At 60.2% G+C, this 24408-nt stretch overlaps 13 protein-coding genes across 13 annotated transcripts; 8 read left to right on the plus strand and 5 right to left on the minus strand.

The window, feature by feature from the left end:
- Nucleotides 1-9: 9 nt before the first annotated feature.
- Nucleotides 10-725, plus strand: SDRG_05458 (hypothetical protein; the record flags this gene model as incomplete). The annotated part of the gene is made up of 1 exon (XM_008611173.1): nucleotides 10-725. The coding sequence occupies one exon, from the start codon at nucleotides 10-12 to the stop codon at nucleotides 664-666; it is 657 nt and encodes a 218-aa protein (XP_008609395.1). The 3' UTR covers nucleotides 667-725.
- A 157-nt stretch (nucleotides 726-882) lies between these two features.
- On the plus strand, nucleotides 883-2289 carry SDRG_05459 (chitinase). Its single transcript, XM_008611174.1, has one exon. It carries the CDS (start codon nucleotides 939-941, stop codon nucleotides 2223-2225), a length of 1287 nt encoding a protein of 428 aa, XP_008609396.1. The 5' UTR covers nucleotides 883-938; the 3' UTR covers nucleotides 2226-2289.
- Nucleotides 2290-3410: 1121 nt separating this feature from the next.
- On the plus strand, nucleotides 3411-4638 carry SDRG_05460 (hypothetical protein). Its single transcript, XM_008611175.1, has one exon. It carries the CDS (start codon nucleotides 3416-3418, stop codon nucleotides 4550-4552), a length of 1137 nt encoding a protein of 378 aa, XP_008609397.1. The 5' UTR covers nucleotides 3411-3415; the 3' UTR covers nucleotides 4553-4638.
- A 442-nt stretch (nucleotides 4639-5080) lies between these two features.
- Nucleotides 5081-10246, plus strand: SDRG_05461 (hypothetical protein). Its single transcript, XM_008611176.1, has 18 exons — nucleotides 5081-5238; nucleotides 5283-5316; nucleotides 5370-5582; nucleotides 5626-5690; nucleotides 5740-5797; nucleotides 5843-5946; nucleotides 5997-6249; nucleotides 6299-6471; nucleotides 6529-6658; nucleotides 6703-7041; nucleotides 7084-7353; nucleotides 7403-7462; nucleotides 7509-7677; nucleotides 7724-8237; nucleotides 8285-8494; nucleotides 8544-9558; nucleotides 9606-10029; nucleotides 10088-10246. Exons 1-18 carry the CDS (start codon nucleotides 5120-5122, stop codon nucleotides 10153-10155), a joined length of 4218 nt encoding a protein of 1405 aa, XP_008609398.1. The 5' UTR covers nucleotides 5081-5119; the 3' UTR covers nucleotides 10156-10246.
- Nucleotides 10182-11224, minus strand: SDRG_05462 (hypothetical protein). Its single transcript, XM_008611177.1, has 4 exons — nucleotides 10921-11224; nucleotides 10625-10866; nucleotides 10376-10577; nucleotides 10182-10325 (listed from the first exon to the last, which is right to left on the minus strand). Exons 1-4 carry the CDS (start codon nucleotides 11176-11178, stop codon nucleotides 10227-10229), a joined length of 801 nt encoding a protein of 266 aa, XP_008609399.1. The 5' UTR covers nucleotides 11179-11224; the 3' UTR covers nucleotides 10182-10226.
- A 13-nt stretch (nucleotides 11225-11237) lies between these two features.
- Nucleotides 11238-13453, plus strand: SDRG_05463 (hypothetical protein). The gene is made up of 12 exons (XM_008611178.1): nucleotides 11238-11381; nucleotides 11433-11566; nucleotides 11615-11749; nucleotides 11797-11844; nucleotides 11885-11982; nucleotides 12026-12155; nucleotides 12208-12303; nucleotides 12346-12494; nucleotides 12537-12723; nucleotides 12768-12932; nucleotides 12980-13066; nucleotides 13110-13453. Exons 1-12 carry the CDS (start codon nucleotides 11254-11256, stop codon nucleotides 13373-13375), a joined length of 1623 nt encoding a protein of 540 aa, XP_008609400.1. The 5' UTR covers nucleotides 11238-11253; the 3' UTR covers nucleotides 13376-13453.
- SDRG_05464 (hypothetical protein) lies at nucleotides 13372-15608 on the minus strand (the record flags this gene model as incomplete). The annotated part of the gene is made up of 6 exons (XM_008611179.1): nucleotides 13372-14733; nucleotides 14783-14949; nucleotides 14996-15066; nucleotides 15114-15158; nucleotides 15205-15452; nucleotides 15504-15608. The coding sequence occupies 6 exons, from the start codon at nucleotides 15606-15608 to the stop codon at nucleotides 13372-13374; spliced, it is 1998 nt and encodes a 665-aa protein (XP_008609401.1).
- A 159-nt stretch (nucleotides 15609-15767) lies between these two features.
- Nucleotides 15768-18590, plus strand: SDRG_05465 (hypothetical protein). Its single transcript, XM_008611180.1, has 7 exons — nucleotides 15768-15858; nucleotides 15935-16500; nucleotides 16547-16580; nucleotides 16629-16875; nucleotides 16930-17815; nucleotides 17867-18323; nucleotides 18372-18590. Exons 1-7 carry the CDS (start codon nucleotides 15802-15804, stop codon nucleotides 18531-18533), a joined length of 2409 nt encoding a protein of 802 aa, XP_008609402.1. The 5' UTR covers nucleotides 15768-15801; the 3' UTR covers nucleotides 18534-18590.
- On the minus strand, nucleotides 18587-19322 carry SDRG_05466 (hypothetical protein; the record flags this gene model as incomplete). Its single annotated transcript, XM_008611181.1, has 2 exons — nucleotides 18587-19015; nucleotides 19065-19322. 2 exons carry the CDS (start codon nucleotides 19320-19322, stop codon nucleotides 18587-18589), a joined length of 687 nt encoding a protein of 228 aa, XP_008609403.1.
- Nucleotides 19323-20029: 707 nt separating this feature from the next.
- Nucleotides 20030-20985, plus strand: SDRG_05467 (hypothetical protein). Its single transcript, XM_008611182.1, has one exon. The coding sequence runs from the start codon at nucleotides 20038-20040 to the stop codon at nucleotides 20893-20895; it is 858 nt and encodes a 285-aa protein (XP_008609404.1). The 5' UTR covers nucleotides 20030-20037; the 3' UTR covers nucleotides 20896-20985.
- Nucleotides 20986-21128: 143 nt separating this feature from the next.
- SDRG_05468 (hypothetical protein) lies at nucleotides 21129-21857 on the minus strand (the record flags this gene model as incomplete). The annotated part of the gene is made up of 1 exon (XM_008611183.1): nucleotides 21129-21857. The coding sequence occupies one exon, from the start codon at nucleotides 21855-21857 to the stop codon at nucleotides 21129-21131; it is 729 nt and encodes a 242-aa protein (XP_008609405.1).
- A 343-nt stretch (nucleotides 21858-22200) lies between these two features.
- On the plus strand, nucleotides 22201-23177 carry SDRG_05469 (hypothetical protein). Its single transcript, XM_008611184.1, has one exon. The coding sequence runs from the start codon at nucleotides 22237-22239 to the stop codon at nucleotides 23086-23088; it is 852 nt and encodes a 283-aa protein (XP_008609406.1). The 5' UTR covers nucleotides 22201-22236; the 3' UTR covers nucleotides 23089-23177.
- Nucleotides 23178-23261: 84 nt separating this feature from the next.
- Nucleotides 23262-24321, minus strand: SDRG_05470 (hypothetical protein). The gene is made up of 5 exons (XM_008611185.1): nucleotides 24272-24321; nucleotides 24071-24216; nucleotides 23968-24026; nucleotides 23753-23921; nucleotides 23262-23702 (listed from the first exon to the last, which is right to left on the minus strand). The coding sequence occupies exons 1-5, from the start codon at nucleotides 24272-24274 to the stop codon at nucleotides 23333-23335; spliced, it is 747 nt and encodes a 248-aa protein (XP_008609407.1). The 5' UTR covers nucleotides 24275-24321; the 3' UTR covers nucleotides 23262-23332.
- Between the last annotated feature and the right edge of the window lie 87 nt (nucleotides 24322-24408).

A 24408-nucleotide genomic window follows, 5' to 3' on the forward strand; every position in this document is an offset into this window, starting at 1 on the left:
CGCGGCATCATGACGTGGAGCATCAACTGGGACAAGGCGGACGGCTACGCGTTCTCCAAGCCGGCGCGCGCGGCGATCGACAGTCTCGGCGGCAACAACCCGGGTCCGCGCCCGACGTCGGCCTCACCGCAACCAACGTCAGCCTCGCCCAAGCCAACGTCGGCGACGCCCACGGACGCTCCATCAGACAAGCCCACGCCCAAGCCGTCTGACAAGCCCACGCCCAAGCCGTCTGACAAGCCCACGTCCAAGCCGACTGACAAGCCCACGGCCAAGCCTACCACTGGTCCTACGAGCCGCCCGACACCGACCGCCAAGCCGACCGCCAAGCCGACGAGTAAGCCATCGACGGCTCCGACCACCAAGCCGACGAGCAAGCCAACGACGGCTCCGACCACCAAGCCGACGAGCCCACCGAGCAGCGGGTGTGGTTCGTGCACCAACTGCTACTATGCGACGACCGACGCGTGCTTTGTGGGCTGGACAGCCGAGCAGTGCGGCACGAACGCGATTTTCAAGTGGTGCGGTCCGACCGCGGTGGGTGCGTCGACAGAGCATGACGACATTATCATTGACGACCCGATCTTTGATGACGACGTGACGGACGTGGTGATTGACGACCCGATTATCTGGGAGGAGTCGAGCTCGACGGACGGCGACGCCTAGTCGCTCAACCGTTGTCAGTGGCGTGTCCTTGTGTTGAATCGACTCTGTTTTTTTACGCACCTCTTTCCGCAAGCTTCTTTTCGAAGCTTTCTGGGGCCGCGTGGGACGAAGAAGAGAGAACGGAGCATCCATCGCTGTCGGTCCTTGTCTAGTTGTGTGCGGTTGCTCCAGACAGGCGCGAACATGGCGTGCGTGGCGGCCTCGTTCCATTTCGCTCCAGTGTGAGATGGCATCGCGACTAAAAACACCCAAAACGCTTGGCCCGCCACCAGATGGTTTCTGCGGGATCTTTGGTTTTGCGATTTTCCGGCGGTTGCGAGCTCACTTTGCCTTTTGCCTCAAGCATGCTGCTTGCGCTTCTCGCTTCAATGCTGCTCGCCGCGGCCAGCGCCGCGCCGCTGCGAGGCCACGCCCTCGTCGGCTACTGGCACGACTTCCAGAACCCGTCCGGCCCGACCTACCCGCTGCGCATGGTGAGCCAGGACTGGGACGTGGTCATCGTCGCGTTTGGCACCAACCAAGGCAACGGCAACGTCGGATTCGAGCTCGATAAAGGCGCGGGCTCGGAAGCGGCGTTCATTGACGACATTGCAGCGCTCCAAGCGCGAGGCAAGAAGGTCGTGCTCTCGCTCGGCGGCCAAGACGGGTCGGTCTCGCTAAGCAACGACATGGAGCGCCACAACTTTGTCACTTCGGTATACGGACTCTTGCGCAAGTATGGCTTTGACGGCATCGATCTGGACCTGGAGTCGGGTATCTCGCAAGGTCTCCCGATCATCAACAACCTCATTATCGGCGTCAAGGAGCTCCGCCGTCGCGTCGGCGACTCGTTTTACCTCTCGATGGCGCCCGAGCACCCGTACGTGCAGGGCGGCTACGGTGCATATGGTAGCATCTGGGGTGCGTACCTTCCGATCATAGACGGTCTCCGCAACGAGCTCAGCATCATTCACGTCCAGTACTACAACAACGGCGGCTTTGTCTACACGGACGGCCGCATGATCAACGAAGGCACCGTCGACTGCCTCGTCGGCGGCTCGCTCATGCTCATGGACGGCTTCCGTGTCAACTATGGCCAGGGCTGGAAGTTCAACGGCCTTCGTCCCGACCAAGTTGCATTCGGTGTCCCTTCGGGTCCGCAGGCGGCCGGCCGGGGCTTCGTGACGCCGACGACGGTCACGCGAGCGTTGACGTGTCTTGCGCACGGCGTTGGCTGCGACACGATCAAGCCCAAGAATACATACCCGACGTTCCGCGGCGTCATGACATGGAGCATCAACTGGGACCGGTTTGACCGGTTTGCATTCTCGCAGCCGGCGCGCCACGCGCTCGACAGCCTTGGCCACAACAGCTTTGTCGCGCCAGTCTACGCGGCGACGAGGACGCAGGAGGAAGAGACAGCGCCCGTGCCGACGCCCGAGCCCACACACAAGGCTCAGCGCAAGCCCGGCTGCGGCGACAACACGGGGTGCTACTATGCGCCCACATCCATGTCGCTCGTGGGCTGGTCGGCGCAAGATTGCGGCAAAATGCCCTTCTTCCAGTGGTGTGGACCGTAAATGTAACTGCCAACTGCACACTAAATAGACGTTGGAATATAATGACGTGGCACCTTCTACAGCAGCACGCGCACACGTCCTTGACTGTCATTGCTTAGTACGAGGCGAGCTCGATCTGCTGCCGTCCAGCATCGCCCTCTGGCGTTGCCGCGAGCATTATTTTTTTGTGCATTTGATGACCCTGGCTGCGCTCAGTTCGCCATCTGCGCCCAAGACACCTCTGGCGCTCAGACGGGACACGGCTTGTTCCTGATCACGATGGGGTTTGATTCTCAGGAAGGTTCAGAACTCCAAATCTCGCACTCTGCGAACGCGTTCCCGTGGCCAGTGGCAATGGCCGGTCCTACCCGAGGCCCCGATACCTCGCCACCGACCCGAATCTCTTGATACTGTAGTATGCACAATTGATGCTACTGGGCGGTGCTGGGTGGGGATCGCACGTGCTCGCTGCAACTTGGTGCACGTCCAACGGTGCAAGAATTCGGTGCAGGCAATGACAACGTGTGCAACTCCAGGCTCCTGCGCGCCAGGGATTTAACGCACCACGTCAAAGCCCAGCCCGTGCACGTTTTTTGCGTCCAACCCACACCCGCGCATCTTCTACGCCATCACCCTGTTTCGTTTATCAGCATCAAGCAGCCAAATCGCGCAGTTTATCAAGTTTGGCATGGCTGGATCAAGTTGGTATCCAATGCAAGTTCTCAATCCTCCAGCATTCCAGTCGGCTCTCGGACCTCCACAAGGAACTGGGTGCTGACGACAGCAGCAGCATCGTCCGTCGTCGTCAGTTTGTGCATCGCACCACCATATCATAGGACACTAAAATTCCGACAAGCCTGGTCGGTCGTCGTCTGTCAGCGTTCTTGCGAAGGCGCCAAGAACTTATAGAACCACACAGCACAGCTTGTATAGTGCTAGCCGCGTGCGATAGGCTCTACCAAGAGCTACACCAAGACGACGACGAAGAAGAAGGTGGATATGATTCGGCGGCGACACGTTGAGCAAGAGAAGCTGCGACGACGCGCCACCTGGTCGCTTGGTTTACTGGCCGTCGTAACTCACATGGCGCTGATAGCCACAGCATTTAAATCACATGCTGCCTCGATGCATACAAACGCCAAGTACAAAGTGCTGGCCTTTCTTTTCTCAGTATATAATTACGCAGCGGCTCAGTTGAAATTTGGCACAGCATGGGCAATTGCATGTCGTCGAAAGGCGCCGTGCTCTCGCCGACCGCGCGGACGTTCCGGGACAAGCCGACGCTGAGCATGAGCTCCGACTACGGCCTGCAGCACTCGAGCATCCACTTTGAGAGCGCGCGCGACGTGAACGAGCTCATCCGCGACCTGCCCGACACGGCCGACGTCAAAGCGCTGAGCTCGATCGCGATGCTCTCGGCGCGTGGCCGCAAGCGCGGGTCGTCGGCAGTCTCGCTGCTCTCGAACGAAGACAATCCCAACTTTCACGCAGCCGAGAAGCGCGAAAGCACCAAGAAGGACGCGCTGCCGTCGTACGACCAGGCCGGCCCGCTCTCGTCGCTCTCGGAGCACGTGGTCTCGGAATCCTCCAACCGGTCCCGCACGCAGAGCTACATGTCGTTCGTGGACCCCCTGAGCTCGATCGCCGCCGCCGAGAACAACCTCGAGCTCTTTCGCCAGATCCAAGCCGCGTTCCCCTCGTCGGCCTCGACCGAATCCTCCAAGATGAACGACCGCACGTCCAAGTCGCCGCGGTCGTCGTCCGAGACGGACGCCGACTCGTCCTCGTTTTCATCGTCGAAAGCACCCGAGAACGACACGCTGAACCAGCATCCGCCGAGCGACCAAGGCCAGTCGCCGCCAATGGACCCCAAGTTTTCCTTCTTTGTCTTTGAAGGCGACGACATTCCGCGCATGTCGTCCGAGAAGGACGAAGACACGCGCCGGTCGTCGTGCTACATTGTCGAGACGTCGCGCGACTCGAATGCGTCCCAGCGCTCGTCGCGGTCGTACTCGCCGCGGACGTCGGATCGGTCGAGCCTTGGCTTTCCTGTCGCACGGTCGTCGCCGCTCGAGGACGTGCCTTCGTTCGTGTCGCCACGCAGCGCGTACCCGCCAATGGCAGCGGCGGCGACCCCCAAGCTCACAGCGACCGTGAGCCCAACTGCCGCGTTTGACGACCGCATGAGCTACGAGTCGCACTACTCGCTCATGAGCTTCTCGCAGTCCTTCTCGATGGACGTCGGGTCGTTTGACGATCACTTTTCGGCCTCAGACTTTCGAGACACGTCGTGCTCGACGGGGTCGTTCCGCGAAAGCGGGAGCTCGGAACCGGGCCTCTACCTGTAGTCGTTTCTTCTCCTCGTGTCTATAGTCTCGTAGTTTTCAACCAATAATTTAATCACCCCTACCCCGCCCTTTTGCCAAACTGCAAACTCATCCAAGATTGAGATAGCTTCAGAGTGTATCTGAACCGTCGCCAGATACAAACGAATATGAACAAAGGAGACCAGTGACGTCCGTGCATGAAGCCAGGACGGTCGCCCATCGCTGCCCGACGTGGGTGCACGTCGCCGCCCATTACTTACGTGGCCGCTTGCGATCAAAGATCCAGTCTGCGCTCCTGCATCTAAACGCACGCAACTTTTCGTTCCGATCGCCGCGTTCCGTGCGGCCTACGCATGGCAGCGCCATTGCCTAGTACTACCTGACGTCTTGCATTGCCGTGGGCGACGTCTTGCGTTGCCGTGGGCGACGTAACACTTGGGCGGCCTCTTGCTCTTTCAAGATGTGGCGTCCGGGTCCCTTCAAATGGCGTGCGATTAGACTATCGATATATAGAGGGACGCGACGGTGTCGATATGATATCCTAGAGGTTTTGCCGCGAGGTCATCTCAAGCGCAAAGACCAAGAGCCATGGCCATAATCGCGACGCTCCTCGCGTACAAGAAGAACCATGGCCTCATGCGCCCGTGGCGGCAGCGCCAGCTCTCGCTCCTCAGCGACGGCTGGCTCATCTGGGACAAGACGCAGACGTACAGCCTGCGCGATGGCGATAATCCTCATGGTTCTTGCGTAGCGGCGCCAACGGCAAGCGCATGGATCTCGTCGAGGTACGTTGCGCCGCTGCTGCATTGGTCTCCATGTAGCGGCTTGGTGCGAATAGACGGAGATTGGCCACGAGATCGTCAAGTCGGGCGCGTTCTTTAGCTTCACAGTCAATTGGGCCGGCGACGTGAGCTCGCTCGGCTTTCACACGCAGGCCGAAGCGCACGAGTTTCGCAATACGATGCAAGAGATTGCCGACGAAAACGCGGCCGGGCGGCGCGAGTGGACCGCTGCCTTCAAGCACGCGCTGGAAGAAACCAACGTCGACGCCGTGCGTACGCGCCTGTCGATCGATCGCTCATGCAGACGCATAGCGGCGTGCGCTTGTGCTCCACATCAAGCCGCGCGACTGGAACAAGGAGTGGCAGTTCTGTCTGCGGTACTCTACGGTTTGCGCAAGTACACACGCATCATATATATATGTGTAGATCCCAGGCCAGCGACGACTTTACGCTGCAGCTGCGCCGCATGAAGCGCATGTACGGGGTACGTTGTCGTCTTCGTTCGTGTTTGGCCCATTTTCCGGCGTAGCTATGGCTCCAGTTCAACCAGTATGCACTCATGCTGGCCGACGCGATCCATCATGCGGCCGACCCATCGGCTTTTGTCTACCAGCGAAATCCGGGCATCAACCCGTACAAGGCCTGTGGTATGACTACAGCTTACACCTTTGCCATTGTCCTAGGTGGTTTGACGACGAGTCGACGGGCCAAGTCGAGCCGAAGCTGCGTATCTACACTTCGACTCCGCTCGTGCTGCTCGTTGCACGTGACCATTGGAAGTGCTACCAGTCGCTCAAGCAGGACATGCGCGTCTTTAGCTCCTTCAAGGAGCTTTACGATGTCTTTCGAACGATCGCCAACACGGCTGCAAGTCTCGGCGATGAAAAGCTGCGCGAAGTCGCCCAAATCAAGTTTCCTCTCACGGCCAGCTTTGAGGTTTGTCCCATATTATATATATATTGAGGATAATAATGATGTCGACTAGATTCGCGACATGCGCGTGCTTGTCTGCGCGCAGCCGCTCGGCGACACGAACCCCGTGCGCTTGGGCAACCAGCACATTCACAACATGCTCAACAATTTGCGGTTTACGCGGCCGACGCAGGTGCTGCAAGCGCTTCCGTACCGTGAGCTCCCCCTCTTTTCGTGTATTCACCGGTACAATATTGTCTTGTTGATTTTGAGCCAATTAATTGACATTGAAATTGTGGCTAGGAGCGCGGTCTCGGACGATGTGTACCTCATGCGCATCTCGTCGCCGTACGCCAACGTGTTTCGCACCGACATTCGCCCGTATCAGTACGCGGGCTGCCTCGTGCCGCTGGACGCCGCGGCGCCGATCCAGGTATGTCATGCTTTGAAATATCAATGTTTCAATTTTACACAAAGGTGCTGACGCAAGACGAGCTCGTGACGATGAAGGAGACGCTGGACGCGAGCAAGAAGGGCCTCGTGCACTATCTGAGTCTCAAAGGCATCAAGAGCAAGTTTGAGACGCTGCCGTACCTCGATGTGATGTATTTTGCGCGGGAAATCATGTCGACCGACGTCAACGCGCGCGCGACGCAGTTTGGCGCGACCAAGATGTACGGCGACATTGTGTTTACGTTCAACGCCGAGACGAGCCGGCTTCCGTTGCATCTCAAAGAAGCATTCGTCTTGAGCTTGGACGCGGAAGCGCGACGTTTTCTGAGTCTTCTCCAAGAGCGCGATGTGGCCTCGAGCTCGGTACGCGCGCACTTGCGACACATGGTGTCGAGCATCTCGTAGGTCGAGCGCGTCGAAGTGCGCATCAAAGAGCTTCTTGCCGCGCACATTCACCAGTTTGCGACACGCCTCATCACGCTTGGCGACGGCACGACCAAGGACGCCCCCGTGCTGAATCACGCGCCGTCGTCGTCGTCGAGCAACGACGAGGACGAGCCTGCGTCATCGTCGGGGTCGTTCATTTATGTGGCTGACACCAACCATCTGCGCACGCTCATGAAGGAAAGCGGCATCAACATGACCTTCTTGCCAGCGATTCTCGGGTGCACCGGGGTACGAACCGATGGTCGACACCACTTTAACATAGATATGTGTGGTGTAGTCGACGCAAGCCGGTGTCCAGCTGCTTGTCTTGACGGAAATCGTTGCCCGTGTCGCCAAGGTGCGCGCCAATGCAAGCCTCTCCCAACTCACTTGAAGCGATGTAGCACCTCTTGCGCTTCAAGCTGCTGACAAACCCGGAGATGAGCCGTAGCGCGGTCGCCGTCGAGCTTGTCAACGCCATCATGCGCGGGCTCACCGAGCACGACCCGGTCGCGAGTCAGTTTTGGGGCGTCGACTTGCCCATCTGGGTCTCGCTCGGTCCCTTCTCCGCCTGTATTCCATGTTTGCATGCTATGTGGCGCTTACGCTGTGTCTCTAGCTGCCTATTTCGTCCCCAAGAGCGCTTTGGACGCGACGACGTACCATGCGACGCTGAAGCGGAACCCAGCCCCGCTCTTCATGGCGCTCCTCCGCAACTTGCGCCTCAACGTGAGTCTCCGCGTGCTCGACGCCCTCCTCACCCACAGCAACGCTTTGCACTTCTCGGAGCTTCAAGCCGACGACATCATTGGCTTTGAGAAGTGCAAAGTGTCGACGGACTGGGCCAACATGGAGCGGGCCGACCTCTCGTCGTTCTCGCACCAGCTCGTGCAGCTCGAGTCCGTCTTCAAGACGTCGATCAGCGAAACGCGGCCGACGACGGCGTTCCGTCCGCAAGGCAGCACGCTCCAGAAGGGCGCTATCAAGAGCAAGGGCGAGTATTACCTCGACCTCTTCCGCAGTGTCGACGAGCGGGTCGCTGGCGCCATGGAAGGCATTAGCGATCACGTTGAAGAGTACTGCCTCGAACGCAGCATCCACGCCAACCTCCGCTCGGCGATCGCGGCCGCGCGGTAGCCAGCGTTCTCTTGATGGATCGGTTGCTGATACAATCGCGTAGGAACCGCGACGCGCGGCAGGTGCGCGCCATCATGACGGACGTGCGTCGGCAGATTGACATGCTCCCGTCCGTGTCGCTCTTGCCGATTGGGTACTTTCTGAGCTGCCTCTTCTTGGAGATCTTCTTGTACGAAGACGCCGGGCAGCAGCACTGGAAGACGCTTCTGAGTTTGTACGTGCACGCGTGGAAGTGGCTGCGGGTCTTGTTTCGGTAGATATGGTCGTCTTGATGCATGGTGCGATATATATGTCGTGCGTAGACCCGCAAACACGTCGCACTTGCTCATGAATGCGTCCGGCCACATGCTCTTCCTAGTCCTTATCCTCAAGCTCTCGAACGTCTTTCGCAGTCTCACACCGCGCGATGTGAGCCCTGAGCAAATGGCCCACGTCCAAAAGTCGAGTGCGATGCTGCAGCTGCTCATGCAGACACTGCCCACGTCGACGGACGTCAGTCGCCTCGTCTCGCCGCAGTTTTGGTTCAAGAAGATTGATCGGCACTTTCTCAATCTCAACTCCATGTTCCTGCCCAAGAGCCTCTTTGAGAAAGCTATGGTGATCCCGCGCACGGACGTTGCGTCGGCGATGTGGGCCATGAACGGGTCGGCGTTTCTTCAAGGCAACGTCATGGGCCTCAGCCTCGACGTCGAGCAGCGTCACATGCAGCAAAACCATGACGCGCCGCATTCCGAGCCGCTCCCGACGTTTGGCCCGCGCGTCGTCGACCTCACGATGCTCCGGTTCCCGCCGCCCATGGTCCACAGCATCCGCTTCGTCTCGTGTGGCTACCGGCACGCGGCGCTCATCACGACGCACGGAAGCCTCTTCACCTTTGGGTACGGCGAGTGCGGCCGGCTCGGACATGGCGACGAAGAGCCCGTCGGGCAGCCCAAGCCCGTCGCCTTCTTTGAAGACAAGGTGGTGCGTCATGCGTCCTGCGGCCGCGAGCACTCGATGGTCGTCACCGACGACGGACAGCTCTATGGCTTTGGGTGGGGCGAGGCCGGGCGACTCGGCACGGGCGAGTCGGGCAAAGCGCTCCTGCCGCAGCTCGTGGACCTCCCGCCGATCGCCAAGGTGGGCTGTGGCCGAGAGCACACGCTTGCCGTGGCCCGTGACGGGGACCTCTACGCGTTTGGTGCGGGCTACAGCGGTCGCCTCGGCGTCGGCTCGGAAGAGGACGGGCATTTGCCGCAGCGCTGCGCCTTGGACGTGAAGATTCTGTCGGCCGAAGCAGGCGAGTGTCACTCGGCTGCCATCGACGTCGACGGCAACGTACGATTAATGAGACATGCTTCGAGGACCTCATTAATGTCACGTAGGTCTATACGTGGGGGTTTGGTGGCTCGGGCGCGCTCGGACTCGGCTCGCTCGATGACGCGCTCGTTCCAACGCTCGTGCCCGACCTGCGAGCGATTGCGATTGGCTGTGGCGCCTACCACACGGTCATTGTGACGCCCGACGGCCGCGTCTTTGGCTGGGGGGACGCGCTCGCCGGCCAGCTGGGCGACGCGGCCATCGGTCTCGGCGAGATGCAGATGGCGCCGATGCACATTCCCATCCCCAACGTTGCTGCCACGCACGTGAGCTGCGGCTCGTACACGACCGGCGTGCTCACCACGGCGGGCGAGGTATACAACTGGGGCTCGCCCGACGCAGCGAACGGCGCGCCGCTCCAAAAGCAAGATGCTGTGCCACTCAAGGTCGACATGCCCGACGGTGTCGCGTTCGGCGCGCTCTCGTGCGGTGCGTCTCTCGTATCGTTGTCTACCGGACGCCTGACAACTTGTGCATGCCATCGTAGGAGCCTATCAAATGATTGCTGCGACACGCGTCGCCACGTTCACGTACGACGCCGAGTGTTGGATGTAATGCACCGTAATCACACAACCCTAACCGCACGGTCGACAAGAACTATATATGTTTATATAAATGCAAGGGTGCTACGCCTTCATCAACGCCGCAAGCATGCGCGACGATCGTTGCTGGAGCATTCGGACATCGCAGAGGAGGATGTGCACGCCAAGGACAAACCCAAAGAGCTATAGGAAGCGGTTTCGGACCCACAATGTCGATGTATCGCAAAAGGTACCTGGGCCACGCCGGCAGCGAGGGACGTCCAGCCAATGTAGACATTGTTGGTCGCTGCATTTTGCAGAAAGACGTCCCGGCACCACACTTGGTTGCGCTGCGGACACGGCGACGCGCCAGCTGTGCAGTTGGTCGTGCCGCAGTAGATACCCGCGACCTGGTTGAGGCTCCGCGCGTGGGCCGCGTCATCGAGGCCAATGTGCCTGTCCCAAAATGATCCATTCGTTATGATGTGGAGACGACAGCGTACACTTGGATCGTCGAGACGTTGTAGTAGCCGCAGCAGAACCACGCGTTTTGCATCTCTTGCCACCCGGTCGGCGTCACCGACGCGTACGCATGCAGGTTCGCGATCATGGCTTCTTCGAGGTAGGCGACGCGTACATCGCTAAAGTTGTTGGCGCGTGCGTCAATGATGGCGCTGTTGAGCGTGAGGCCGATGATACCGGCCAGCGTCAAGACGACGCCGGCGCCAAAGCCCAAGAGCACATACTATGCACCGCATGCAGTGAGTCCGCCGCTCGAACAAGAAATGCGAGAACGCACACTGCCGAGGGCAACGTTGCGCTGTCCGGTCGTGACGCAGTGGCGGTGCTGGCGCAGGCCGTAGAGCCCGAGGCCCGCAAGGAGAACGAGGAGGCCGGCGCAGACTGCGGACGCGACGTAGCCGAGCGACGGCACCGCGCGCGTGTCGCTTTGGCACGTGAGCGCGTAGAGCGTGACAATGAGGACAGCAACACCCAGTGCGAGCACGAGGAAGTTCCACACATTGAGGAAGCGCTTGGCGACGACCGAGAACGCCATCCTGTCGTCCCTCAAGTGAGCTATTTTCACACCACGGATCGAATTGATGGGGTTGAAACGACTGCGATCTTTGCCATGGGCGACGAGAGGTACCCAGCGCCGTCCGCGCCGCATGGCCTCAGTCGCCTCGGCTACGAGCTCCGCGTGGCAGCAACCCTTCGGCGCGCGGCCGAGCCGCTGCTTGAGACGGACGTGTTTGCCTGGTAGACACGCTGCCCGCACCGAGTCGTTGGGCGTCACGTACGGTACGGTAGGGGCTACGGCGTCGAGGGCAGCCTTGGTCGCGACAATACGCAGACTGCGAATCTGCCCGTGCGCGTCTCGGCGCTGCGCCACGCGTCGATCGCGCAAGTCGCCGCGGGCCGCCACTTGACCCTATTCCTCGACGGTACAGCCAGTACACAACGTACCGGCGTCGCATGCCTGCACTAATTAGACGCAGGACAAGTGTACCAGTGCGGCCGCGTCGGCGACTATGTCACGGCGGCCAACTGGGTGCCCCGACCCGTGCATGGGCTGCCACCCATGCAGAGCGTCGCCGCCGGCACCCGCGCGTGCTTTGCCATCGCTGGTACGAACAAGACATCTCGGGCTGCGCCATTTATTCAATGTATGCAGCCCCGCGGCGGGTCCGACCACTCACTCTCGGCCGCGACGACGACGGCGGTAGGTGCGATACCAAGCGCGCAAGTGTCAAGGACGATAGAGGTTGCGGTGCCACTCGACGACGGCGGCGGTGTGGTGTATGCATGGGGAGATGGCTGTCATGGGCAGCTCGGGCTCGGCTGTGACGCGTCAATGACGGTACAACCGCGCCACAGCATGACGTACAGGACTGCTACCGTAGGTCCCGCAGCCAGTGGCGTTGCCAACACCCGTCGTCCGAGTGTGCGCGGGCCACCACTTTACGCTCGCCATCACGTCGCAAGGCGACCTCTACTCGTGGGGCCGCAACTCCCACGGACAACTTGGCCACGGTAGCGCTGCCCTTTTCGCAAAACAGCTATGTCATCGATGGACATGAACTAGGGAGTACGGCTCTCGAGCCGACGCCGCGACGGGTCGAAGGACTTCCGCGCGTACGCACAGTCGCGGCTGGGACGAGTCATGTGCTGGCGCTCTGCGGTTCGTACGCTTGATGCTTACGTGCGCCTGACAGAAGCGTAGGCACGACCGTATATAGCTGGGGCCGCAGCCAGCACGGGTGCTTGGGTCTCGGTGGCGACGACCGCGATGTTCCGTCGCCCGTCGAAGTCGCGTACTTCCGCTGCATGCGCGCTGAGAAAGCGGCGGCCGGCAGCGACCACTCGCTCGTCGTACGTCATTCGGTGCTGAAGACCTCCACGAGAGTGTGGTAGGTGTGCATGCTCGGGGTTCGGACCTTCCTCTACGCGTTTGGCTCGAACGCGTTTGGGCAGCTCGGCCTCAACCTCACGATCCCATACCTCGACACGCCCCAGTGCGCCCAAGAGTTTGAGTACGCTGCCTCGTCCCGACGCATTGCGCAGATCCACGCGGGCGACCGCTTCTCCGTCGCGCTGCTGAGTACGTCCATGGCGCTTTCGATCCATGGTACAAGCGTGCAATAGCCAACGGCGAGGTGTGCACGTGGGGCGACGGAACGCATGGCAAGACGAGTCACGGCGTGCAGCGGCAAGCAACCTGCGTCCCGTGGGCTATCGACGCGATCGCGTCACGCTTTGCGATCGACGTCGCCGTCGGCTTTGCCCATGGTCTTTGTCGTTTCCGGCAGGGTAGGGCAACGCACGTGCGCTCCTGCATCATTCCTCGTCTTGGCTAGACGCCGCCACGCGCATGAACCGGTTTCGCCAGTTCCTTGTGCCCCGGGTCATCTCGCACTTGCTTCCTCCCGAGCGTGGCAGTCTCTGTACGACCGCGTCCCATCTCGCTTGCTCACGAGGATGCCCTAGCTCGGGCTTGTGTGTGTACGTCGACGCTCCAAACGTCGTCGGCGCCGCTCGGCCTGCACTACCACTGTACAACTTGTCAAAAACAGCCTCTCTGCCGCCACTGCAGTCTGCGCTGCCATCGTCAGCACACGATAGAGCTTGTCGCGCGCGATCATGTCGGCGCGCAGTGCGTCTGCGAGGCGTGTCCGGCCGCCACGCTGCCCTCTGTGCCCGAGAGCTCTGTGTCTAATGCCGCATCAACACGGCGAACGCTTCCCTTTGGTTAGCGCAGAGCGTTTAGCTGGTGGTACAAGGTTGAGCCGAGGCTGCCCGTTGTGAGCCGTCGCGCCATATCGAGGCGCCGGCAAATCGACATTGACTGGAGCGCTCGTGGCCGCGTGAGCGAGAGAAGACCGAGGACGAGCTGGCCACGCAGATCGTGGAGCGCTGCCGCTTGCTCGGCGTACGTCGACTGCTCAAAGAGGTGTGGGTCGATGCGGAGGAGTCGCTCGGTGCAGCTCGCATGCACGAGAACCCATGTGCTCGCTGTGCCGTCGTCGAGCTGCAGCACGAGATCGCCAAACGCCAACTCAAACACGTCTTGGCCGTGCACGTAGGCCTCGGCGCAAAAGCTGCACTCAGCACCGGTGCGGTTGAGTGCTACCGGGCGGTGACAGAAGCGGTGCACCATGCGGACGGCCCCGCCCCGCTCGCACGTCGCGTCAACCTCGCCATTGGGCGTGAGGAACCCGACGTCGAGTATCGTGGCGCGGACAATCGACGCCGGTTGCGCTTTGGCCGAGAGTAGCGTCGGCGTGTAAAAGGACGGTGACTGGAGAAACCCGGGTAGATGGCTCCAGTTGACGACACTGCCGTTCGTGAGCGACGTCTTCATGCTGAGAATGTCGGGCCACGCAGCACAGAGACCGACGACGCGCCGCATGGTCGCCGGGTCTTCAACGAGCACGACGCCGTCGACGTATACGACGTGACCGACGGAGGTGCGCACGGCGGCGGCGGCGACCGACCCAACGCACTCGATCTGGAGCGGCTTTTCCCGCCGGTGCCAGTCGCAAATGGTGAGTTCGACGCACAGCAGTGGCTCGAGCGCGCTGTAATACGTGGCACAGAAGGATGCGAGGAGCGGACTGGCTGCAGAGACTTTGACGTCGACCACGAGCCCAAGAAACGAGGCGTTGACGCAGCGCGATGCGAGTTGGTTGAGCTGGAGCGGGTACGGGTACTGCGACAGATTCGCAAACTTGGTGGTTTCTTCCTTCGGGATGTCGAGGGTCTCGTTGGACTGCGTCAAGATGATGTCACGCTGGACGACGGCCGGTGTCCGGAAGAGGACCGTCGACGAGCCGTACTCGAGTGCAATGTGCGGATACACGCGGCTGTGCGGTGGGACTTCGTCTAATATCGCGCGGTGCTCGGGCGAATGCTGGGCGTCGACCGATAGCAAGAACGGGCAGTCGATCAAGAGATGGTCGCCCGGCTGCAGGAGCTGGCTCAGCAGCGTCTGCTGGTCCCAGAGCACGAACAGGAAGGAGGGGGTAGGGGACGCTATGGGCGACACGAGGATCGTCTGCCGTCGCAGCGCGCCGGACGCCACGCATGGCCGTGCAGCCAAGACATCGACGACCTACTCGCAAGCTGGACGGTTGCAGGACGCGGTAGAGACGAGGTAGTACCTTGAGGCGGAATCGCTGCTGGTGCATCATGTCGGGAGGCATCTGTTGCCACTGGAGCAGCGTCGTGATACAACGGGCGTCGTCCGAGAAGGTCTTGTCCCAAGCGTCCCGCAGCGAGAGCTCAAAGACCATAAAGTCGGTGGGCAGGTACCGGCGCAGCTTGGTGTCTACGCTGCCATCGATCCTGCGACGCTTGATGGGAGAGAATGGTACCGTTCGTGCTCTGGAGTCGGCGTAGGTTGGTCAACCACAGCTTGCGCTTGAGATTGAACGGGTGCGGAGTCCTGCGGAAGCATGCGAAATCGGTCGGTCAGGGATGGAGCACACGTACGCCGGGTCGTTGGAGAAGAAGCGCTCAAAGCGCTGGTGGATGAACCTACCATCACGCGTGTCGTCCGTGCAGTCGCCAGGAAATCAATTACATGTGCGTCTCGGCGCGGGCGCGCGTCTCATCTTCCTGCGACGCTGCGTGGAGCGTTAGCATGTCGAGGACGAGCGTGTGGCGTGCGGCGATCAATTGGCGAAGCTCGGCGACTTGCACGTCGGTCTCGCTGGACCGGTCGCCAGCTATGACGCGCTCCGAATGCGACTGCAGGTAGCGCACCATGAGCTCGGTGAGCGCGACGGGCCGCGTGAGGCCATCGGGGTATTCTTGCAAGAGCGCGAGGAGCTACAAGATCGCCATCATATTCGCCGCGTCCAGTGGCCTCGCATGGCGTACATTGCGCGCGACCCAATGGATCGAGACGTCGCGGTCCTTGGGCCGGCGCGGGAAGCACGCGATCTGGACCGCGTCCCGCAGCATCTGCAGCGACGGCCACTCCATCGCGACGTCGGGGTTGTCGGTTCGGCGGAGATGGCGGAAATAATATGGAAAGCGACGGAATTCGATTTTAATAAAATACGCAAAAAGGCCAGAAAGGCGGAGCGTTTGTATCGCCGCGATTGGTTGAAGCAATTAAAAATGCATTTTATTACTCACACCCTTCGGCGCTCGAAATAGTTTAGCTTTTGCGTCCATGAGCGTCGACGGGCCCGACGCGCCGGCGAGCGAGAGTCCCGCCATGAGCCTCTCGGTACGTCGATCCCATGCGCATGGACCTGTGGAAGAGCATGCACATGCGATGGACGATCCTGATCCTGCGCGTGTAGGACGCGACGAGCGAAGCCTTGGATCGACCTGGCGAGATCTTGCAGGTCAAGACGCTCATGCACCTCACCGTCCACGTGGGCATGGACGGCAACGAGAGCTTTGCATCCTCGGGCATCTCGCCATCGGGCTTCTCGGAAGACATGTCGCCGCAGAGCAGCCCCGTGGGTGCGTTCATGCTGCCGCTGCGCCGGCGAAGCGACGCGGACGCAGTGCGGACACCGACGGGGTCGGCGAGGAAGCTCGTGGACGAGCTCGCAAGTCCCCAGGGACCGTATACGCCGGGCATGGACGAGCCACGCAAGAACCGACGCGCGAGCACGAGCAGCGTCGAGTTTTCACGCGAGCAGATTCAGAGCTTCGAGACCAACCTCGGTCGCCACTACTTTTTCGCGCGGCTCGGCGCGAGCTTGACCGTGCAAGGCGGTATGATGTCGGTCGTCGACTCGGACGACCTCGCCGACGTCCGCCAGTCCAACGTCGGCGACGTGCTCAAGCAAGGCTGGCTCATGAAGAAAGGAGGCGTCGTGCCCACGTGGCGACGGCGATGGTTCACCTTGTCCCACAGGTAGAATCGCCTCTGCCTTCCCGCTTCTCTACAACATCCATTTTAGCGCGGACGGACCGATCCTCACGTACGCCAAGGAGGTACCCGCGCGTCGTTTCTCATTTGATACGAGTTCGTCTCCTTTGTAGAAATCGCCGGCGGGGAAGGCCAAGACCACGGTCAAGACGATCCGCCTCTCGTCGAGCTCGCAGTGCTCCGTCGTGCCCAAGACCAAAGCCAACAGCCGGGACCGCGAATTCGAATTCAAAGTTGCCACGTCCGTCGACTTGGCGCAGCGCGAGTACTTTGTCCAAGCCATCTCCAACGTCGAGATGGCCGCGTGGATTGCCGCGATCAAGGCCGCGATCAACGACTCGCAGACCAATGCACTCCATGGTGCGTGCTTTAGCCTAGCAGTTGCTCTTCGGTCGTCCTAAACCGTGGGCGTAGCGGGCGGCCTGCGCTCGTTCTGGGACAAGACGGGCATCAACGGGTTCCTCATTCACTACGGCGTGCGCAAGTGCAGCAACCGGAACCACGTCCAGACGCGCGTGCTCGAGCTCAACTTTGCCGACCAAACGATCGTCAACACCAAGCGCGGCGAGACGCTCACGACCTTGCCGTTCGCTGCGCTCAGAACGATTCGCGTCCTCACTGACAACTCGGAGTGGGGCTTTGGCCTCGAAATCACGTGGGACAAGCACCGCAACTGGCCTCTGTACCTCGACACGGCTGCGGCGCGCGACGACCTCGTCGCGCTCTTGCAGCACATAACGTCTGGCGCCATTGACCCAGAGCAGCTCCGGAAACGGTACCCGCAGCTCACACTCAAGACCGGGAGCATGGAGCGCAAGCAGGCGAGCCACAATGCGACGCTCAAAGGCCGCTTCCACGTCAAGTTGCACGAAGCCTTCTTGACGTTTTTCCCCGAGCACGCGACTTTGGTCCGGCCGTGGTTTGTGCTGCCACTGAAGGAGCTCCGCGTGTCGATGGACGCAGCGACCGACACGCTCTACTTGGGCCGGCATGTCATGATCTGCGACTCGGCGCAAGAGTGCAAGTCGTGGTACTCTGCGATCCTCGCGGCGTCGATTCTACCGCGGGAGATCATGGACGCCGAGATGGACAAGCGCGAGAAGATCCGACGCACGTGCGTCCGGACCGTCATGAAGCTGCGCAAGCTGCTCAAGGCCAGCGTCAAGCCCGAAGGCAACGCGCCAGCCAAAGACCAAAAGCTCATCGACGTCATGCTCAAGCAGCTCTGGACGTACGTCTTCCCGAGCGACGTCTTTGTGTCCAACACGGACGTGCGCTGGCAAGAAATCGGGTTTCAACGGTATATCGCGGTCCTTCCGTAGCGTATGATATCTTACGAATGCTTGTCTAGCGGCGGCCCACCCTCGGATTTGCGCGCGAGCGGCCTCCTCGGTCTCCACTGCCTCATGTACTTTGTGCGGCACCACACAAAGCTCGCGACCTCCATTATGAACCGGATTCGGCACGGCGTCAGCGAAGGCAACTTAAAGAACTACCCGTTTGCGATCGCCTGCATCAACGTGGTCGCGACGCTGGTCGAGTTTCTCGGCATTGGGGACGCGGGGTCCCATTTCGACGGGTGCGTCTCGAGCGCACCCAAGACCTTTGTCGCGTTCATCGCCAACGACGTCGAGAAGAAGGGCGACGCGACGTCGTCGAATGCGCTGAGCCGCGCGTCGCTCCACGCGTCATTGAGCCAGTATCAGACGTGGGACGACCTCACCGGGGACGTGATCAACACGGTGTTTGAAGACATGTTTTGCATCCTCTTCCCGATCCTCGACCGGCTCTTTGTCGAAATGGGCGCCGTACGCATACTGCGATACTGCCATGTCGTATTCTCATGGTGCGGCTAGGGGTACATGGAGTTTGGTCAAGTGCTACTGGCGTTTCGAAAGCGTGTGACCGTCATCTTTGCGACCGAGCCACCGACGTGGTCGGCGCTTCAAGTCCTCGCAAGCGAACCCGTCACCGAGACGCTCGTCGCGCCGAGCATCATCTCCAAGCAAGTGCATTAGGTGGCTTCTCTGTGGTGATTTATCCAACAACAACAACATGCCGAATCGCTGTCCTAATGCGCGTCGGCAGTGTCGTCATGGCGGATGTGGCCCTTGCCGCCAAGCTCCCAAGACGGCGATACGTCGTCGGTGTAGGGCGCGGGCCGTGGGCTGTCTGAGTAGGCGCTGGGGCGGGGCGCTTCGGATGATGAAGCCTTGGGCGACAAGAGACCAATGCCAGAAGCTGAGAGCTTCTTTTGCAGTTGGAGTGCAGCCGACCGGGCCTCGTAGAGCGCCGATGGCGAGTGGAGGACGTCAAAGAGGTCGGCTGCTAGCTTCCGCACGCCGGCGCCAGCGTCCAAGTCCTTGCTGTACTTGTACTGCTGGCTTTCGTCGCGGTTGTAATGCAGCGCGAGGTCGCGCACGAGCGGCTTCTTGACAAGGACATCGTTGAGAAACGGGTCGGCGCCGTGGAGGACGCAGTGGTGCAGCACGACGAGTACCTACGCATGTATATGTGGCGATACAGGAGCGATAGCCGTGACGACGCACCTTGCGCAGGACGTGTGGGCGGTCGGGCGCTGTCTCAATCGTGAGCCACAGGCGCTGCAAGATGCGCTTGCAGTCGACGACGTTGAAGGTGCGCGCGGCGAAGTCGTGGAGCGCGGCCGTCGGTGGGCCCAGCGCCGAGTCCTCAAGGTGCGTGTCGAGCAGCTTCTCGACGGGCGACCGGTCGTCCTGCGCGAGACCGCGGAAGCTCTTCTTGGCCTGCAGCACAAGCTCGTCCAGCGCAGCTCGGACGCGGTCCATGCTTATAGCTCTCTGCTCGACGCCAACGACAACCGAAAGCGACGAAGTTCGAAGTTGACGTAACCGCTGGCTAAACACACTCCCCTTACGCGTTATCCGGATGCAGGCGCCACAGACTGCCACGTCATACATGTAGTTGCGAAGCGCCGTGATCTCTGGTTCATCGATTGGCTCTAAGCGATCCACACAAATTGCGCCAGTAACTTGAGGTCGAGTAGCTGCTATGATACATTTTCATCACTGACCAGTCGCGCTGGCAAGGCAGCGAAATCGCGTCGCCAAACGTCACTCTGCTGGTCCTGATCTCTCATATTCGGAGGGGTAGTCCCATGGGATCCCATGGGACAATACCAATGACCTTGGCAATCTATACCAAGCTCTAATGAATACCAAGCTCCAAAGACCAAGCTCTTCTCAACGCAGCCACTTGTCGTTCTGTCGTACAATCTGGAGCAGATCTTGACGGCAGCAGCCGTGTCATGAAATATCACGTTATGGAGGCTCTCTGGATAGAAATCGCTATCGTTCTTTCAATATCGCCGAATCACTTTTTCGATCTATGTAATTCTAAAGGTAAACTTGCGAAACATGGTAATCTTCAACTGGAAGGTTAATTGGTTTCGATGCTTGTTCGACGATGCCATTGGCTAGAATCTCGCATACAGTGTAGCAAGTGTGGATATATGTATCTTGGTCATTTCCCATTTCGCAAGACATGGCCCGGCACGACGCGCTCCTCTCGGCCATCTTGCTGCTCGCGCTGCTCGTGCCTGGCATGAGCGCGGCCAACATCACGAGCGGCAACTCGACGTTCGACCAGAACGCCAACGCGCTTTTCTCGTCGGCCTCGAACATCGCATGGGCGCCCGGCCTCGTGGCCACCATCTCGCTCATCGCCGGCGTTATCGTCACCTTTTTTGGCTACAAGCTCTTCCGCCCCGTCATGTTTATCTGCGGCTTTGCAGTCGGGTCAGTTCTCGGCTACCTCATTGCGGAAAAGATCTTCAGCGGCCAGTCGTATGTGGTCACGGCGTCCTGGATCGCCTTCCTCGTCCTCGGGCTCCTCGTCGGCTCGATCGTCATGAACATTTGGGTCTGCGGCGTCTTTCTCGTCGGGGCAGCCGCCGGCGTCCTCCTCGCGTTTGAGCTCAACACGTCGGTCGGGTACAAGATTTACCCGTCGAACCCGACGACGAGTCTCTGGATTCTCATCATCGTGCTTGGGCTCATTGCCGGCGGCTTGGCCATCTGGCTGGAGCGGCCGATGCTCATTGTCGCGACGAGTTTGTTTGGCGCGATCGCAACGACATGGGGCATTGGGTACTTTGCCGGTCAGTACCCAAGCAGCACGGAGCTCGAAGCTTGGCGCAAGCAAGCGGCGAACGGGACGTTCGAGTACGACTTGCCGAACGCGTGGTGGGCCTACTTGGCTGCGACCGCTGTCCTTTTTGGGCTGGGCGTCTTTGTCCAGTTTCATAAGACCGCGGCCGGCGTTGTGCACTCGAACCCGCGCCGGAAGGACGCGGCGGCGACGTCGGGGCCGCACCGTGGACAGCCAATCTCGCATGTCTAGGACTTCTTACTGTTGACGTTAGACTTCTAATGTATTTTGGATGGCTTGTAATCGTTAGTCTTAACCATTTGACTAATTTTGCAGCGGCTCGTCTACTTCAGCATTTGTGCAAGCTACGGTTGCGGCAGCCGTCGCAAGCCGGTCAAGTCGACGCGATGCACAGTAATGCGTGGGTGGTGGTGGGCGACGTCGTGGGCGTCATCAACGCACTTGGCGTGAAGCGTCACCTCGCGTTAGGTGGTTTGGAGTTGGTTCAGAGCGAGGTGGCGGCCGTTCTTCTGCTGACCTGTGTCATCATCATCAGGGTTTTGAGCGTCTTCGCGGCCGTCGGCTTGAAGGCGGCGAATGGTCTCGTCCGTGATCTTGGCCGTCACTTTGCGAATGCGCTTGGAGCGGGAAGCAGCCACCTCGACCATGACAAGCTGATAATACGCGGTGGCACGCGCTGCATTGGCGCCCGTTTGTATCGTGGCAGCTTCGGCGGTCAACGCAGCGATCGTGGTCTGCAGACGGTCGTTGAACTTTGCGAGCGTGTAGAGATCGCGGCGAAGACCCTCCGATCGAGTGTGCAAAACGCGAGCGTGTTGGAGGCTAGCCTCGTGCTTGGCCCGTAGCGTCATGAGCTCCGTGGTCAGCGCCTGTTCTTTGATGTAGTGCTCTAAGCGCAGCGTGGCCGTGTTGGCTGTCAAGGCCTTCTCGTGGGCTTGCTGCAGCGTCGTTGTCGCAGCGGCGATGGTGACTGCGTGCTCGGCGCGGAGGCTGGTGCTCCGGGCCGCCAGTTGCTTCTTGCAGCCGGTGCAAAGGCGCTCGGTGCCCAAGACAACGAGCTCTCGGGCGTGGTGGCCAGGGACGAGCATCGTTTCCGGGTCGGTGCGGTGGCAGCCAGTGGTCGTTTGAGGCGACGTCAGCGAACTTGCCTCGACCTTGGTTGTGATGGACGGGCTGCAGAAGGGCTCTCGCATCTCACTGTTGGAATCGAAGTATAGCCTACTTTGCCGACACTATTCGTGTAAAGGATGCTGGACCCTAACCCTACGCGACTGCACAAGCTTTCACAACCACAGCGCTGAAAAGGGCTGACTCTTACAATCGGCTTGGAGCGAGAGTCGACTGCAGTTCGAACTCTGGTTCAAGATTTCTTGGCTAGATCACTAAAAATGTAGCGCTGAGCCGGAAGCGTTGCAACTTTGGTGCTTGCAACATATGCATGCGTACTCCCATAGAGACAAATTATATTATTTGTCGAGACCCATACCCTAGCAGCCAATTCGATTTGGCTGGCAAGTGCGATGCTTGGTTTGGACGGCGACCTTTCGCAATGCGTTTTGTATCTTTTCGTCCATGGACGTCGTGGCCCGCGTGCTTTTCCTCGGCGTCGCCGCCTCGGGCGCCGTCAACCTCACGATCGACGGCAGCAGCTCCTTTGATAAGACGACCAACCACATTGTGAACGCAACTGTGAACGGCGACTTGCCGCCAAGCATCCTCGCCGGCGTCGGCATTGGCCTCGGCTTGATCGTGGCGCTGGCCGGCTACCGGCTCTTCCGACCGGTGCTCTTCGTGAGCGGCTTTGGCGTCGGCGCCGTCCTCGCGTATCTTTTGGCCGAGGCCATCTTTACGACGCAGTCGTACGCGACGACGGCGCACTGGGTCTGCTTTGTCGCGGGTGGCCTCATCGTCGGCGCCACCGTCGTGTGCCTCTGGCGCACCGGGCTCTTTGTCATCGGCGCCGCCGCCGGCGTCCTCCTCGCCTTTGTCGTCAACACGTCCTTTGGCTACAAGCTATGGCCATCCAACCCGTCCGGTATGCTCTACGTGCTCATTGCGATCTTTGGCCTCGCCGGCGCCCTCCTCGCGCGCTGCCTCGAGCGGCCGTTCTTGATCGTCGCGACGAGTTTGGCCGGCGCGGTCGCGTGCCTCTGGGGCGTCGGGTACTTTGCGGGCGGATACCCGAGCGGCAACCACCTCGAAGCCCTGCGCAATCGCACCGCGTCGGGCGACTACACGTACGACATTGGCAGCGCGTGGTGGGGGTACATGGCCGGGACGCTCGTCCTCTTCGGCATCGGTACCCTTGTCCAATTCCGCAAGACGGCGATGGGGTGGCACCACGCGCCAGCCGCCAGCGACGACAGCGCCTACGTGGGCTGCAGCAGTCCGGTCCACGGCCGCCCGATCCAGCATTCCTCCTAGTCGTGCTCAGTCGACAGCCCATTTCACTGATCACAACTACTAGTACATATACTAGTAGTATGACGTCGAGTCCCAGGTACTCGCAGTAGCACACTAGACCAGTTGTGCGCATGGCATGTCCAAGGGTATGACCACTTCAACTGCTAACTTCGGCTGGTACGTGTACGCAGGTGGCGAGGGTAGGGTCCGCGTGAGATGTATGCAATCATGAAGAAGGACTACATTAGGGGCTACGTCCGAGGAGCTATTTTTTCTGGGCCTCGATGTGCGTCATAAAATCGTCAATGAGGACGGGCCACGCTTCGTTCTCGTCGTACGCGTCATAGGACGTCTCGACCTTGAGCATAAAGTCAAAGAAGAGGTCCCACGTGTCGCGCGTCACGCCGTGGCTGTTGTGCTTCTCGAGGAACGCGATCCAGTCCTTCGTCTTCGGGAAGCGCTCGGCGAGCACGAGCTCCCACATCGCAATCGCCATCTCCTTGCTCAGACTCTTTTGGCCTTGGTCTTTGGAATACAAAAAACAAAACGAGTAGAACGGCTTGAAACTCTGCGGGTCGGCGAGGAGCGCGCGGAGGCCGGGGAGCTTGGCCGCGACCTGGCTCGCCGACTCACACCTACAAGCGCAGGCTCGACGATGCTCTGCAGCACAAACATGGTGACGCACCCCATCTCCTTCATGCCCTGCACAAACTCCTTCTTCGTGAACGTGCACATGGCCGCCGCCTGCATCTTCCACGCAATGACGAGGACGACAATGTCTTGGGCGTCAATGCCAATGTCGTCGCAAAACTTGAGGATGCCATCGTCGAGCATGCAGTCCGGGTCGTCGTAGTCTACGCGTCGCCTGTGCGCATCGTATGACTCGACTGGCGAGCCTACCGGCGTATGTGTCAAACCAAGCGGCAATCGTCGCCTCGTTCACGATCGTCAGGCTCGCGCTACCACACTGCATGAGCCACTATTGCGCAGCGCATTTGCTTACATGTTGGCGTTCTCCTCATAGTACTTGTCGGCGGCCGTCGAGACGTTCCACGCATGCTTCTTGAGGAGGGCAATGGCCTCGGTCCGCGAACAACTGGTAAAGTCCACGAGGCTCTTCACGAGGGTCTCTTGCTTGCTGTTGAGCGACTAGGTACATGCCACCGCAGCATGAGTGGCAGTGGCGCAAGCGCGACCCGCGTACCATCGCTTCGGCCTGCTGGACGTCGAAAGTCGAAAACCCGGATGCAAAAAGTTGAGTCCTTTTGACGCCGTGTACGCTCCCATACAAAGCGCAAGCTATTTGAGGGATTGTAAAAAAAAGACGCCGATACGCCGGAT

The sequence above is a fragment of the Saprolegnia diclina genome, assembly GCF_000281045.1.
Source record: "Saprolegnia diclina VS20 unplaced genomic scaffold supercont1.14, whole genome shotgun sequence".
Taxonomy (NCBI): Eukaryota; Oomycota; class Saprolegniomycetes; order Saprolegniales; family Saprolegniaceae; genus Saprolegnia; species Saprolegnia diclina.

What these genes read in the sequence shown, in the direction of transcription:
- SDRG_05459 (XM_008611174.1), top strand. Translation starts at nt 939, where the DNA reads ATGGTTTCTGCGGGATCTTTGGTTTTGCGATTTTCCGGCGGTTGCGAG.
- SDRG_05460 (XM_008611175.1), top strand. Translation starts at nt 3,416, where the DNA reads ATGGGCAATTGCATGTCGTCGAAAGGCGCCGTGCTCTCGCCGACCGCG.
- SDRG_05461 (XM_008611176.1), top strand. Translation starts at nt 5,120, where the DNA reads ATGGCCATAATCGCGACGCTCCTCGCGTACAAGAAGAACCATGGCCTC. An exon ending in ACGCCGCGGCGCCGATCCAG is followed by an intron (nt 6,659 to 6,702) that starts GTATGTCATGCT and finishes TTTTACACAAAG; the next exon opens with GTGCTGACGCAAGACGAGCT. An exon ending in CGATTCTCGGGTGCACCGGG is followed by an intron (nt 7,354 to 7,402) that starts GTACGAACCGAT and finishes TGTGTGGTGTAG; the next exon opens with TCGACGCAAGCCGGTGTCCA.
- SDRG_05462 (XM_008611177.1), bottom strand. Translation starts at nt 11,178, where the DNA reads ATGGCGTTCTCGGTCGTCGCCAAGCGCTTCCTCAATGTGTGGAACTTC. An exon ending in AACGTCTCGACGATCCAAGT is followed by an intron (nt 10,578 to 10,624) that starts GTACGCTGTCGT and finishes ATTTTGGGACAG; the next exon opens with GCACATTGGCCTCGATGACG. An exon ending in TCGCTGCCGGCGTGGCCCAG is followed by an intron (nt 10,326 to 10,375) that starts GTACCTTTTGCG and finishes CGCTTCCTATAG; the next exon opens with CTCTTTGGGTTTGTCCTTGG.
- SDRG_05463 (XM_008611178.1), top strand. Translation starts at nt 11,254, where the DNA reads ATGGGCGACGAGAGGTACCCAGCGCCGTCCGCGCCGCATGGCCTCAGT. An exon ending in TCATGTGCTGGCGCTCTGCG is followed by an intron (nt 12,304 to 12,345) that starts GTTCGTACGCTT and finishes ACAGAAGCGTAG; the next exon opens with GCACGACCGTATATAGCTGG. An exon ending in GCAGCGACCACTCGCTCGTC is followed by an intron (nt 12,495 to 12,536) that starts GTACGTCATTCG and finishes AGAGTGTGGTAG; the next exon opens with GTGTGCATGCTCGGGGTTCG.
- SDRG_05465 (XM_008611180.1), top strand. Translation starts at nt 15,802, where the DNA reads ATGAGCGTCGACGGGCCCGACGCGCCGGCGAGCGAGAGTCCCGCCATG. An exon ending in TCCTCACGTACGCCAAGGAG is followed by an intron (nt 16,581 to 16,628) that starts GTACCCGCGCGT and finishes TCTCCTTTGTAG; the next exon opens with AAATCGCCGGCGGGGAAGGC. An exon ending in CAAGAAATCGGGTTTCAACG is followed by an intron (nt 17,816 to 17,866) that starts GTATATCGCGGT and finishes ATGCTTGTCTAG; the next exon opens with CGGCGGCCCACCCTCGGATT.
- SDRG_05467 (XM_008611182.1), top strand. Translation starts at nt 20,038, where the DNA reads ATGGCCCGGCACGACGCGCTCCTCTCGGCCATCTTGCTGCTCGCGCTG.
- SDRG_05469 (XM_008611184.1), top strand. Translation starts at nt 22,237, where the DNA reads ATGGACGTCGTGGCCCGCGTGCTTTTCCTCGGCGTCGCCGCCTCGGGC.
- SDRG_05470 (XM_008611185.1), bottom strand. An exon ending in TTGGTTTGACACATACGCCG is followed by an intron (nt 23,922 to 23,967) that starts GTAGGCTCGCCA and finishes GGCGACGCGTAG; the next exon opens with ACTACGACGACCCGGACTGC. An exon ending in CAGGGCATGAAGGAGATGGG is followed by an intron (nt 23,703 to 23,752) that starts GTGCGTCACCAT and finishes CTGCGCTTGTAG; the next exon opens with GTGTGAGTCGGCGAGCCAGG.